We start from the raw sequence: 13,014 nt of genomic DNA, 5'->3' as shown, positions 1-13,014 counted from the left end.
AAGATACTGCTGCGTGAGGTCCTGGTGGAGCGTTATTTATGGGTCACTCTTTTCTTTTAGATGTTAGGTTTCATACATTAAGTATATGAAAACCGCAGATGAGAGAACAACTTTATCTGTGTAATATGCATATGATAACCGTGAGGGAAGAATTTTATTTTTTACTGAATTTCAACTTATAAAATCATGGTTAATCTCATCAGTTCGAGGATATGTTGTTACTCATGCCACCACTAGCCAATCTTACTCAGTTTAAGGGAGACGCATAGCAGTAAGGGGGTTAATGGAAGCTGAGGCGGGGGTTGGCATTGTAAGTCTGTCAAAGTTAACCAATTTTGACAACACTGAGTATGGAATCGTCACCAGAACAGGAAATCAGCTAAGGGTGTGATGACCATGTTTCACTTCATATCACGCTGTGTTAAATTTGCCATCCACTGCACTTACATTTAATGGCCACTTAAACGCTTACTTCACCACAGGAGTCAATATTTCATCAATATGAAGTCAATTGTGTATACAATATGAAGTCAATATCGTCAAAAATCAAAATACCTAGGGAACAACATTAACTAATCTTGACTAATATTGGTCGAGAGTCAAATTCGTAATAAGGTTTGGTGCTCACGAGAACATCAACCCAATAGTCAAAATGCGTAATCGAAATTAGTCAAAATACGTGTATATTGATTTTTTACGTCCCAAAAACCCGCCTCTATACCTAAGCCCTCCAATTCGAAAACTTTGTCCAAAGTGAATGAAATTTTCTGAAGACAGGAGGGTTTCAATCTATCTATGTATCTATTGTCAGACGCCTTAATCCCGTAAGGGGTGGTCACAAACAAACCGTCTCCTCGTCGCCCTGTCCCCCGGCCATTTCATTACCCTGCTCCCAGCTCACACCCCCCTCTCTCATATACCTCTCCACTCCATCTCTCCATCTCATCCTTGGCCTCCCCCTACCTCTCCCCCCTCCACCTCACTCACATACACTCTCCTCGTCAGTCTCTCACTCTCCATCCTATCCACATGGCCAAACCACCTCAATGTGTGTCTTACCTAACGCTTCCTATCACATCCACATCCACACCACAACGCTCCTTCACATCCTCATTTGTTAGTCTGTCTCTCCGTGTGACTCCACAGGCTCCTCTCAAATAACTCATTTCCATTGCTCTCACTCTTGACTTGTGTCCCTCCAACAACGTCCACGCTTCACTTCCATACGTTAGAGTTGGTATCACAATACTGTCATGTGGTAACTTTTTCACTTCCATGCTCACTTCCTTGTTTCTTATCACTGCTTTCAAGGAACCAGCAACCTTTCTTCCCTGTTGTACCCCTTCAAGCACTTCACCCCTCTGAACTTCCATCCTTACTCGTCACACAACCCATCTTTTTTTAATATTACTTAAAACAAAAAAATAACAGTCTGTCCTTCCCCGTTCTTCAGAAACTGTTCAAGGCCAGCGGTGGGCGGCTGGTGGACGAGTGGGAAGTGAAGGACGTGGGAGTGGGTGACGATGGAGTGTGCGAGGTGAGGACCAAAGCTGATTCCTGGATTATTTTTATTTCATCTTTTATAAATTACTTTTACTTATACATTTACTTATGAATTGCTTTCATAAATCACTTTTCTGTGCTGGGTGTTCGGCTGATAAAATTATCGTTTGTATGTGTGCGTGTGTGTATGTGTGTGGGGGGGGCGCACGCGGGCAGGCGTGTACGTGTGTATGTGCGTGTGTGTGTGTGTGTGTGTGTGTGTGTGTGTGTGTGTGTGTGTGTGTGTGTGTGTGTGGGCGCACGCGGGCAGGCGTGTACGTGTGTGTGTGTGTGTGTGTGTGTGTGTGTGTGTGTGTGTGTGTGTGTGTGTGTGTGTGTGTGTGTGTGTGTGTGTGTGTGTGTGTGTGTGTGTGTGTGTGCGTGTGTGTGCCTGTGTGTGTGTGTGTGTGTGTGTGTGTGTGTGTGTGTGTGTGTGTGTGTGTGTGTGTGTGTGTGTGTGTGTGCGTGTGTGTTTGTATGTGTGTGCGTGTGTGTGCATGTATGTAATTTTCTCTTGTATTCATGGTTTTCCTTCTTTTTGTCTTATGCCGCTTATTTCTCTGCTCATCAACACAGTCTTTCTTGTACACAAATCTGCTGCATTTCTGGGCTTCGTGGGTTTTATGTTAGGCTTTGTATGTCTGATGAAACGCCACTTTTTCTCCCACAAAACTCTCCCACATTCATTGGTTCTGGCATTTTTAAATCTGTGACAAGCATTTATTTACTTCTCTGTTTATGTATTTACTTATTCTTACGACATTTTCATTATTTCCTCCGATACGTAGGTTGGACGAGAGTACTGTATTCTCCGATGTCTGTTTGTCTGTTTGTGAAGATGTCTCAAAATGTTATGGGATTTTTGTGGATAGGTGGGCTGTGGGTCGAGGAATAGTTGATCAGATTTTGAGGTGCATCCGAAGCAGGGCATATGAATATATAATACGTTTTATTGGCGTTGGCGGAGGTATGCACTCCTTGAGACCATGTTACTCTGAAAACTAAGACTGCGGAGTTAACTATGTGAGACTTTAGAGGTGTTCATCTGGTATGGAAGAGGAATTATGCAGTAACACAAAATTTATTCGCGATTGTGGAGGTCTGCGCTGTCTTGGTGTATTGTAGTTATTATTGTATTATTTTATCCAGGTTAGAGGCCCCAAAGGAGTGGTGAGGGCCCATGCAGTGGTGTTGTGTCCCGGGCCGTGGGCTGGTCCACTCCTTAACTCACTTGGCATACACATCCCTCTCAGGTTAGTCCTCTCATAAACAAGGTATCCAGAGAGGCTTTTGAGTAATTTTAGTGGGTTGGTACAGGGCCAATTTTAAGTCAGAAATGCTTCATCACCATGGGACCAATTCTCAGCCGTGACGGAGCTACTGTTACTGATTGCTTTATGGGTTACTTATAAGGAAGACCTATCTATCTATGTCTCTATTGCCAGACGCCTTAATCCCACACGGGGTGGCCACAAACAAATCGCCTTCACGTCGCCCTGTCCCCCACCATTTCACTGCCCTGCTACCAGATCACACACCCGTCCCTCATATACCTCTCCACTCCATTCCTCCATCTCATCCTTGGCCTTCCCCTCCCTACCTCCCCCTCCACCTCACTCACATACACTCTCCTTGTCAGTCTCTCACTCTCCATCCTCTCCACATGGCCAAACCTAATTACCCCCTAAAGCCATCAGTGTTTGTAGCTCCTTAACGGTTGATTGGAACCAGATTGATGTAGAATTTATTACTCAAAATTAGCCCTAAACTCACCTCCCCAAACTTCTAAAAAATCCGACTGGAAATCCTGAATCTCGTTCACTAAAACTTGGCCCAAAATTACCATCTCTCGCTCTTTAATGCTGAGCTGTGACATGAGATGAACACTTGAATATGGTGCCAGTCACGAAGAAGTGCCGTGGAAAGGAGGTAGGGCCATGGTACTCCTATTCTGCTATGGATATTTGTGATCTTCGCTAAAAATAAAAAATAAAAAAGGGACGAAAATCTCCGCTACTTTATTATTTATCTTTTATTCTTAATGTTTCGTCTTCTTCTTCTTCTTCGTCTTCTTCTTCTTCTTCGTCTTCTTCTTCTTTTTCGTCACATTATTATTATTATTATTATTACTACTACTACTACTACTACTACTACTACTACTACTACTACTACTACTGCTGCTACTACTATTACTACTTCTACTGCTACTACTACAACTACTACTGCTACTACTACTACTACTACTTAATGAGATAACAGACACTGATGTTGGATGCTGCTATGGAGAACTCAGATGCAATATATTAGCTTATGCAGATGACTTAGTACTACTGGCAGAGACACCTGCAGAAATGGACACTTTATATAGTAAACTTTGTGCCTGTATAGATGAACACTTGCTTACGGTTAACAGGACAAAATCTAAGTGTGTTATTTTTAGTAACAAAGTGGATGAGACAACAGAGAGCATTGAGCTGAACGGTGATACACTGCAAGTAGTAAAGGTTTTTAATTATCTTGGGCATAATGTCTGTTTTAATTTTAAAGACAATGACGATATTATTTTTAGACTTAATAATTTTTATGCCTCATTTAATAGTATTTTTAGGGATTTTAAAGCCGTTGACAGGGACACATTTTTATTTCTTTTTAAATCTTATTGTTTACCAGACTACGGACTTCCATTATGGAACCATGATTCTTCTTTTAACTCAAAAAATTTTAAAGCTTTTGAGATTGCTTTTAGCAAAGCATTAAAGCGTATATGTGAAGTACCGATGACTGCCAGCAGTCACATCACGGCAGCTCGGTGTAATCAACTGCTGCTCAGGCATCACACTGCACTAGTCCAAGCCAGGTACTGTAAGAGAGTGTTCAGGTTGCTAAACCCTATCTTTAGCATTAATATCCCACTTATCAAGGAGGGATTTTTTATGCAATACCTTTTCAAATACTTCAGAGATGTATATAATGTTAATATTTTTCATGAAGAGCTGGATATTCTGAGATCTCGGATTGACTGGATACAAAGGCACGAGGACAGACGCAATCCTTGTATGTTTTATGGCTATTAGCTTAATTCTAGCATGACTTTTATCCCACATTTTATATGTGTGTGTGTGTGTTTGTGTGTGTGTGTACATGTATGTGTATATGAATGTGTGTGTATATGTATGCATATGTGTGTGTGTGTGTGTGTGTGTGTGTGTATACTGTATATGTATAGTTGTTTTATATAATTTTTTTTTAGTTTCACTTTTAGTATTGCTTATAATTTAGATTTTTTAGTTTTGGTAACTTTTATGTACAGTCATATGTGGCCTTTTATTAACTTTTTTTTTTTCATATTTCTTAGTACATGCTTATATAATTTTTTATTTAGTTCTGTAGATTTTCTGTTTTTATAATTTGCAGATATTTATAATGATTTTTTTATCTTTATATTTTTTGTCTTAGCATTATGGTTTACTTATTTTTATTCTTTTCTGTGTTTTAAAGCTTAATTTGTAATCTTTTTATATCATTAATTATAGTTTTTATTGCCCTAAGAGAGCAGCAGTGATTTGTTATTTTTATGTACAGTATGTGCATGTGAGTGTACTGTATATGTATATGTATTTATACGTATATATGTGAGTATATTGTGTACAGTCTATAACTTTTTCAGTGATTACCAAATTCCATCTTTCGGAAGGATATGTTATTGTTAAGTATGTTCTGTACTGTACACAGGCCTCTGGAATTTCTGGGTTATGTAATATTATGTAATCTGTATATGTATACTGTATTACGAAATAAAGAAATGATGATGATGACTACTACAACTATTACTGCTACTACTACTACTACTACTACAACTACTACTGCTACTACTACTACTACTACTACAACTATTACTGCTACTATTACATTGCCTTCTTCTTTACCACCACTTTCATCTTCTTATTCTTCCTCTTCTTCTTCACCAGCACCTTTATCATCATCATCATCATCATCATCATCATCATCATCATCATCATCATCTTCTTCAGAGTGGAGAGGGTGTCCGTGTTTTACTGGCGCCTCAAGGACCAATCCACATCCACGCCAATCTTCATGGACCGTGGCGAGAGGAAGGCTGGTGATAACTACTACGGTATTCCCGAGATTGAGTACCCAGGCATGGTCAAGGTCAGTACTGGCGCCTATACTCCATTTAACTTAACTTCGTAAAACTAAGCCACACCTCCAACTTGAACCCTAACTCCCGGTGGCTTGAAGTTCAGAGCTTCATTTGTGTCTTTGTCTTAAGCTTTCTCTCCTTCCGCGTCTGGCTGAAACTTCTGTGTAATCCTTAAAAAAAAGTACTTCACCTCCTGGGGCGCCGCCTGGGGTCAAAGTGGGGTCAAGAAGGGGTCAAGAAGGGGTTAAAATGGGCAAAGAAAGGATCAAGAGAGGTCAAGTCAGGAAAGGGTCAAAATGGGTCGAGAAGGGGCAAGTGGGGTGAAAAAAAAAATAGCAATTTGTCAGCGGAAGTAATCACAGTGCCTTGGCGCAGTGTTACAGGTGTGGTGGCAGGCTTCCTAACACTTTTTCCTTAGCAATTTATTCTGCCTTATATATATATATATATATATATATATATATATATATATATATATATATATATATATGTGTGTGTGTGTGTGTGTGTGTGTGTGTGTGTGTGTGTGTGTGTGTATAAACTGTAGCCACTTCTTACACTTCAACGGCGATATGCAGTTCACAAAATGCCCTGACCCGAGTGCTGTAGTAAACGCGCCACCAGACACGCTGGGTTAACTCAGTACATTCCCGTGATTGTGAGTGACAAGGTCAAAGCTGCACCACGTCACTCACAGTATTATAAACTAAGTAAGACCAGTGGCGTCACCAGGGGTCAGATTTTGGGGGGGCTGTAGCCCTGGTGTAGGTAGAAGGGGGGGGCGAGCGAAGCGAGCCTATGCAGCTGGGGGGTACGGGGGGGCGCTGTAAGCCCCCCCGGAAAATTTTTCGGAAATTGAGCAGTTTTAGGGGCATTTTTGAGGCCTATAGATGAAGAAAAAGTAAAATAAGGTCTCACAGGCTATTAATAAGAAACTTATAGGACACATGAATATTGATGGGCCTAATACCAGGTATCAGTAAGCCTTATGATATAATGTGTACAAGGTAATTGTATAAAGCTTTTTTGCAGATAATAGTTTTTCTTCAATTGCTAGTATTATGTGGTATCATAACGGTTTCTTAGTCTTACCATATTAAATTTGATAATTCAAAGAAGCTCTTTATTCAATGTATATAGATATAATTGCCAAGATTTATCTTCCATTACCGGTACTGTGATAGGAAAACAAAGCCATTCACAAAAAAACAAAAATTATAAAATAGATCTCGTGCCGGTTCTTCAGCAGGTACCGTATATTAAGGTTATCACTTGTGCTGGGCGGTGGCTAAAAAAACAATGAGAAAATATAATATATTTTAGAGGGAGAGAGAGAGAGAGAGAGAAAGAGTTTTAGCCTACTTTCCCACTCTGTACGTTTAGGACAATATATTTGCAACAATGAGAAATAGCCTAGGCCTAGTCAATTTAAAAATGTCAATAAAAAAATCCTGGCCTAAGCTTCATAAAATGACTACTGAAATAGTTTGATATAGGGCTACTTACACATGTCTGAATGGGTTCAGCTTTGGAGTTATCTAGGGTTGCTTCTGGCACCTCATTCCCAATAACAGCCACTTTTTCTTGGCATTTATCTGAGTCATCTTTAGAGGTGCGGGTGAGAATTTCCTTATGTCACCCTGTCCCTGAGGATTTTTAAATGACCTTTTCATCACTTGAGTGGCTGCTGGCTGATATCCGCAAATGTATTAATGTAGAACAGCCTATAAAAGGGAAATGACATTCAGTTCTGACAGTCGAGTGTCGACTGAACCAAGTACTGCTGACTCTTTGTATAGAGTATAGGCTAGATCTCATATCTGTAAAAACAAAAATGAACAGATAAAGTCAGGTGGCTAGCAATATACCGGAACGTAGTAACGTCTATACAGCCACTGAAACCAATACATTCAAATAAAACCAAAAACAACACAGGATTTAGCCACAGTTCACACGACACTTCTCAATGTAAACAAACATTCCGATTTCCGATACTCTGAACATTCGAATTTGTAAAAAATTGCATGGATCAGATATATTAGACTGCATAATCCAATTTTAAAGCTTCGTGATTAATATATACCAAATTATATATTGTAAATATATAATAAGTCTGATAAATGTAATACAATCTTGCATTCTTTGTGAAATAAATATATTTCAAAGAAAACCAAGCTTGGAAAAAGTATATGGGAAACTAACTACTATGATTTGAGTCATAGGTTTACGTAAATTGTGAATAACTAATCACATTATGTAGCTATAAATAATATTGTATTAAACTAATATGGATGCACGAATAAAAGTGGATTGGCGGTAGGGGGTTGGGGGAAAGGTAGGTGGGTCAATGCCGAGCTGCAAGCATACTATGTAAGCTGGTGATTTTTTATTATTATTATTTTGGGGGGCTGCAATTTTGGGGGGGCTGAGTCCTTGATTTGGGGGGCTAAGCTCCCCCCTGGTGACGCCACTGAGTAAGACTGTGCGGTGTTGGCGACTGGCGTGTACCTTGAAGAAGAATGTTACATCTTCATCTCATGGTTGTTCTAGAGTAAAAGAACATATAATGCTGGTATCATTATCAGGTTCTATACACATTACCAGTTATTTCCTTTGTCAGGTGCCAAACAGTGACAGCATTTACTCAGTGGCTAGAATGGGTTAGCTCTCGACACTGTGGGGTTAACTGATTCCTTTTACAAAATCCTGACCTTATAGAAGAAGAAAGAAGCAGCTACGAGCAACTGAAACAGAATTTTATTTTTCATATAATGTACAGAACACGCAAATATTTATTCGTATCTAAGATTTACCGCTAAAAGTGTCCTAGCGTTACCCTTAATCTATGCCTAAGTCCGCAAGAACAAGAACGTCGTCATACTGTTAAATCAAACCAAACCATGAACTAAACACTGTCTATTTGTTGCCTTAATGTTTGCTGTTATGCGAGAATGTAGCCAGAAAAAAATAAATAAATAAATAAATAACTAGGGAAAGGGTGCTACGGAAAATTCATAGCTACTTCGAATCTGCCCCTCCAATAATATGCGTTTCTTCGAGGTAAGGTGTGCTGCCATGCTGGCCTCGAGGTGGACCCCAACAACCGCGATCAAAGGGTGAACAACGCCTTGAGGGACCAGGTGAAGTTGTACGTGAGAGAGACGTTCCCTGGCCTGGTACCGGAGCCCTCTGTGGAAGAAGCCTGTCTTTATACTGTAAGTGGGGTAACCAGCTTCGTTGAGAGTTCCTATACCCTTTTCACTCTACCTTGGCCTAAAATTACCACATCTCCGTCTTCAGTACTGGGGGATAAAAGATTAACGGCAGAATATGTTTTATTAGTCATGAAAGAGAGCGATGGAAGGACGGAGAGCCGTACCATTTGTTGTTCTGCCACTGAGCACCATGAAATAAGCTGCAAAGGGACGAAATTCGAGGCCAGGTTAAAGTAAGAATGGTATAGACGCTTTGTTTATGACAGCTTCGACAGACATGTAATAATTGGGTGACCCTGAGCCCTTCCATGAGTGATCCGAACTGAATAGAACTGTTTTGGGCTATAGAGACCTTTCCCTGTGACCTCAGTCTTTTATGGATTATTCATAAATTAAAATTCCATTATTATTCTTTACCCTAAACCCTCTCACAAAATTTTGTCTAAATCGGATCGCAAAGGTTTAAGCTGCCATTACTTTTTGACATTGACTTTTGATCTTTCCCTGTGACCTTGATCTTTGAGTCTCAGAACAGATCTCCTTTATTCTCTCCTTCCCCTGGATCGTACTACACATTTTGGTCTAAATCGGATAAAATCAGTGTCGACCATACCATGTGACCTTGACTTTTGACCTGTTGTTCTCCAAAAATGTAGGTCAACTCCTTGGCTGACCCTCAACCCTTCCACCAAGATAAGTCCAAATCAGATCAAAACCGTGTTAGTAATTTTGTTCACACACCGACACTCGAATCGACCTTTGACCTAGCTATGTGACCTTGACTCTGGACTGATTGTTCTGAGATTGATTCCCTTCCTTCTTACCTTACCTGCACCCCATCCACCAGGTTTGGTTTAAATCGGATAGTAACTTTTTAAATTGACCTTACTTGTTCTGACTTTTCCTTATCCCCCTGGGCTTAATTTTTTGCTTATTATTCTATTTTAAAAATCAGGTGTACTCGTTGACTGAACCTCAGTCCTTACACCAAGTTTGGATAAAATCGAAGGAAAGTACAGTAGAGTCATTTTATTAAAGTACACACACACACACACACACACACACACACACACACACACACACACACACACACAAGAACAAAACAATACTCCGCTCTCCCTTTTCGAGCGCTGGTGTAAATACTAAGGATAAGCAACAGGGTATTAAAACAGCACTCAGCTCTGAACACAGTAGTTATCACCTACCCACGAGGCACTTAAAAAAAAAAAAAAAAAAAAAAAAAAAAAAGGTATTTGACAAAGTGAAGGCTTCTCTTGACATTCCTAAATCCATTTCCATCGATCATCCATTACCCCTCCTAATGATAAGAACCACTGGCATCATGTGAGCAGTAAACCCCAGCCATTCCTTAGACGTAAACCCTTTCAAGTCACATATATCTGGAGGATCTAAACCCACTACACCACCATAGTTCTAATCTCCATTAAAAAAAAAAAAAAAAATCATTGATATAAATGTTCAGATAATTTTTAACCTAGATTTATACTTCAAAAAAAAAGAAAAAATGCAGATGATATGGTGAACTTCTATGGAGAAAATCTTAATGATGTGGTGATACAAATAGTGATGCTGGTGCTTCGTGATGACTGTGGTGATGATAATTTTACAGATGATGATGATGATGATGATGCCAGTAATGATGATAAGAATGACTTACGAATAAGGATGATGGTGATGATGATGATAATGATAATACCAATAAATGATGCAAAAGACAATAATGAAACACGATAAGGATAATGTTGACAATAAGCACAAATAATAATAATAATAGTAGTAGTAGTAGTAGTAGTAGCAGTAGTAGTAGTAATGATGATAATAGTAGTAGTAGTAGTAATAATAATAATAATAATAATAATAATAATTTTGGCAGGTAACGCCAGACAGCGAATTCGTGCTAGACCGCCATCCATCCCATCGCAACATTTTCTACGCCTGTGGGTTTTCAGGTACGACAAATATAAACTCATCCGCATCCCCTTTTTCTATCTCTCTGGACTCCCTTACCTCCCTCAGCATTTTAAATTTGCCGCGATTTTTTACCCCTTTGAAGCTTATTTTACATAGCCAAATATCTGAAATAATTACCTCTCTACATCCTTTTCATTCCTCCTCTTCGCGACCATCATTGTCAAGTCTAAATCTCCTTTCTGTAGCACTGCTTCGTGACTGGCATGATTTAGTGTGAATCTCTCGTTACAGGCCAGCAAATTTTAGGTTATTACAGTGAAAAGCATGTACGTGATTCCTTTCTGTTTGTGATTATGTTGTTGTCATATCGGTTGCCTGTCTGTCTCCCACTGCTCTAGACCTTAGTTCGCTCCCACCAAGGGCGGATATTTAAAGCGTGAAGTAGTGTGTCCCTGCATAAACTGGTGGATGTTTAAAGTGTGAAGTAGTGTGTCGCTGCATGTACTCTAAAATATTCTTGCCTCACTGGGGTTCTCTTGGTAACATAATAGACTCATTTACACAGCCAATGCATTAACTCAAACCTCCACCTAAATATCCCGGCCTACACATCCAAGCCCTCCACGCCTACAGCATACCCGTGCGTGTAACACTGGCTGGGAGTGTCACTGCATCACTTGCTCTTCGGCTCTACGGATCACTGGACCTTCAAGTCTCGTAAACTAGAGCATGAATGTGTGTAGTACAACTGACTACAGTGCCATGTGTGTGCAAGAAAGTCACTGCAATACATACATACATACATACACTATCATACGTTCGCTTTTTTTCCTTTATAAATGCTTCAACAAACAAGCACGCATCGACCTTGGCTGAAAATAGGATTACATAAAGCAGATATTATCCAGCCTTAGACTGAGGACAAAGGAGACTATTGTCGGGGGTAAGTGGAGTTGAGGCCTTCGTAGTGATGACTTGTTTATTTTTTCTACCATCTGATGGTTTTAGTTATCTCTGGGGAGACGCCCTGCAGTGAGGACCTTAATAAAGATTATACTTAGCTCATATATATATATATATGTGTGTGTGTGTGTGTGTGTGTGTGTGTGTGTGTGTGTGTGTGTGTGCGTGTCACCTTATATGAGTAAACTTGTCTGGTGACAAAAAAGAGCCAAACCCAACCCAACTTACGTAACTAAATGTAACCAAGGCTAACCTTAAACTAACCAAACCAAACCTAATCAAATGCGACGTAATGTAACCGAACCTGACCTAACATAACTTATTCCACAGTCTCTGGCCATTATACTCGTACACTGACGTTCGTCCTTTATGGCCGTTTCCGAAAAATAGCTCATCTTCATGTCGTCAAATCTTAGCAACTAGAACGCCTAGAACAACATTCAACCCTGCATCATAACACTCGCCAAGCTTTCATCTCGCTGGTACAAGTGTCCTCAAAACTTTAGGCGTAGGTAATGGGAGCACAGAGGGAAGGAAATTAGTTTTGTCTAACAAGTAGGCGATGTGAGAGCATGTGGGAGGGGCTGTGACTACAACTCGTTCCCCCAGCATAGCTAGCCAAGTGCATCCAATATTTCACTATTCACTGCACCTAATTTTTCGGCTGTATATGTGTGTCTCGTTAATTTGCACGTGGAATGCTTGTGAGGGGTTGAGATGGATGGCCAGCATGTGGGGGCATTGAACCACACAGCATTGCAGCATAAAAAAAAAAATACGTCTAGCCCCACTGTATCTCAGAGGTGACTGCCTGCCTGGCTTACGACTCACTTATAGGGTGTCTTGAGTTGGTCACAATAAATATTGGTGTAGGCATCAAACCATGGTGGGAATGAGGATTTTGAATATCATATCACGCTGAGTCCCCAGAACATGCGTTATGGGACGTGGTATGTAGTCACCCAGATCTTAAGGATTACTCTAACGTAACCACACCAAACCTAACCTAGCCTAATCAAGTCCAATAAATCCCAGCCTAATCTAACTTAGGCCCTGTTTCTGTCCTCAGGGTCAGGGTTCAAGATCGCCCCAGCAGTGGGTGAGGAGCTGTGTCGTCTGGTGTTGGGACTGTCGCCACGTCATGACCTCAAGCCATTCTCTGCTGCTAGGTTCACAGCCGCCCCTCCCAGCAAGATGTAA

At 40.3% G+C, this 13,014-nt stretch overlaps 1 protein-coding gene across 1 annotated transcript in view; it reads left to right on the top strand.

Moving 5' to 3' along the window:
- Window positions 1-13,014, top strand: part of LOC145395038 (peroxisomal sarcosine oxidase-like) — a 33,028-nt gene extending 20,014 nt beyond the window's left edge. Inside the window, exons 8-13 of the mRNA XM_080268785.1 lie at window positions 1,454-1,537; window positions 2,692-2,795; window positions 5,574-5,712; window positions 8,770-8,919; window positions 10,814-10,889; window positions 12,884-13,014. Coding sequence (XP_080124911.1) covers window positions 1,454-1,537; window positions 2,692-2,795; window positions 5,574-5,712; window positions 8,770-8,919; window positions 10,814-10,889; window positions 12,884-13,014 — 684 coding nt within the window. The remainder of the gene's footprint in view (window positions 1-1,453; window positions 1,538-2,691; window positions 2,796-5,573; window positions 5,713-8,769; window positions 8,920-10,813; window positions 10,890-12,883) is intronic.

This window comes from Coenobita brevimanus, chromosome 4, assembly GCF_032717465.1.
Source record: "Coenobita brevimanus isolate Jiangsu-jjx chromosome 4, ASM3271746v2, whole genome shotgun sequence".
Classification (NCBI taxonomy): Eukaryota; Metazoa; Arthropoda; class Malacostraca; order Decapoda; family Coenobitidae; genus Coenobita; species Coenobita brevimanus.
The sequence above is the reverse complement of the archived record's forward strand: the minus strand, read 5'-3'. Positions and strand labels throughout refer to the sequence as shown.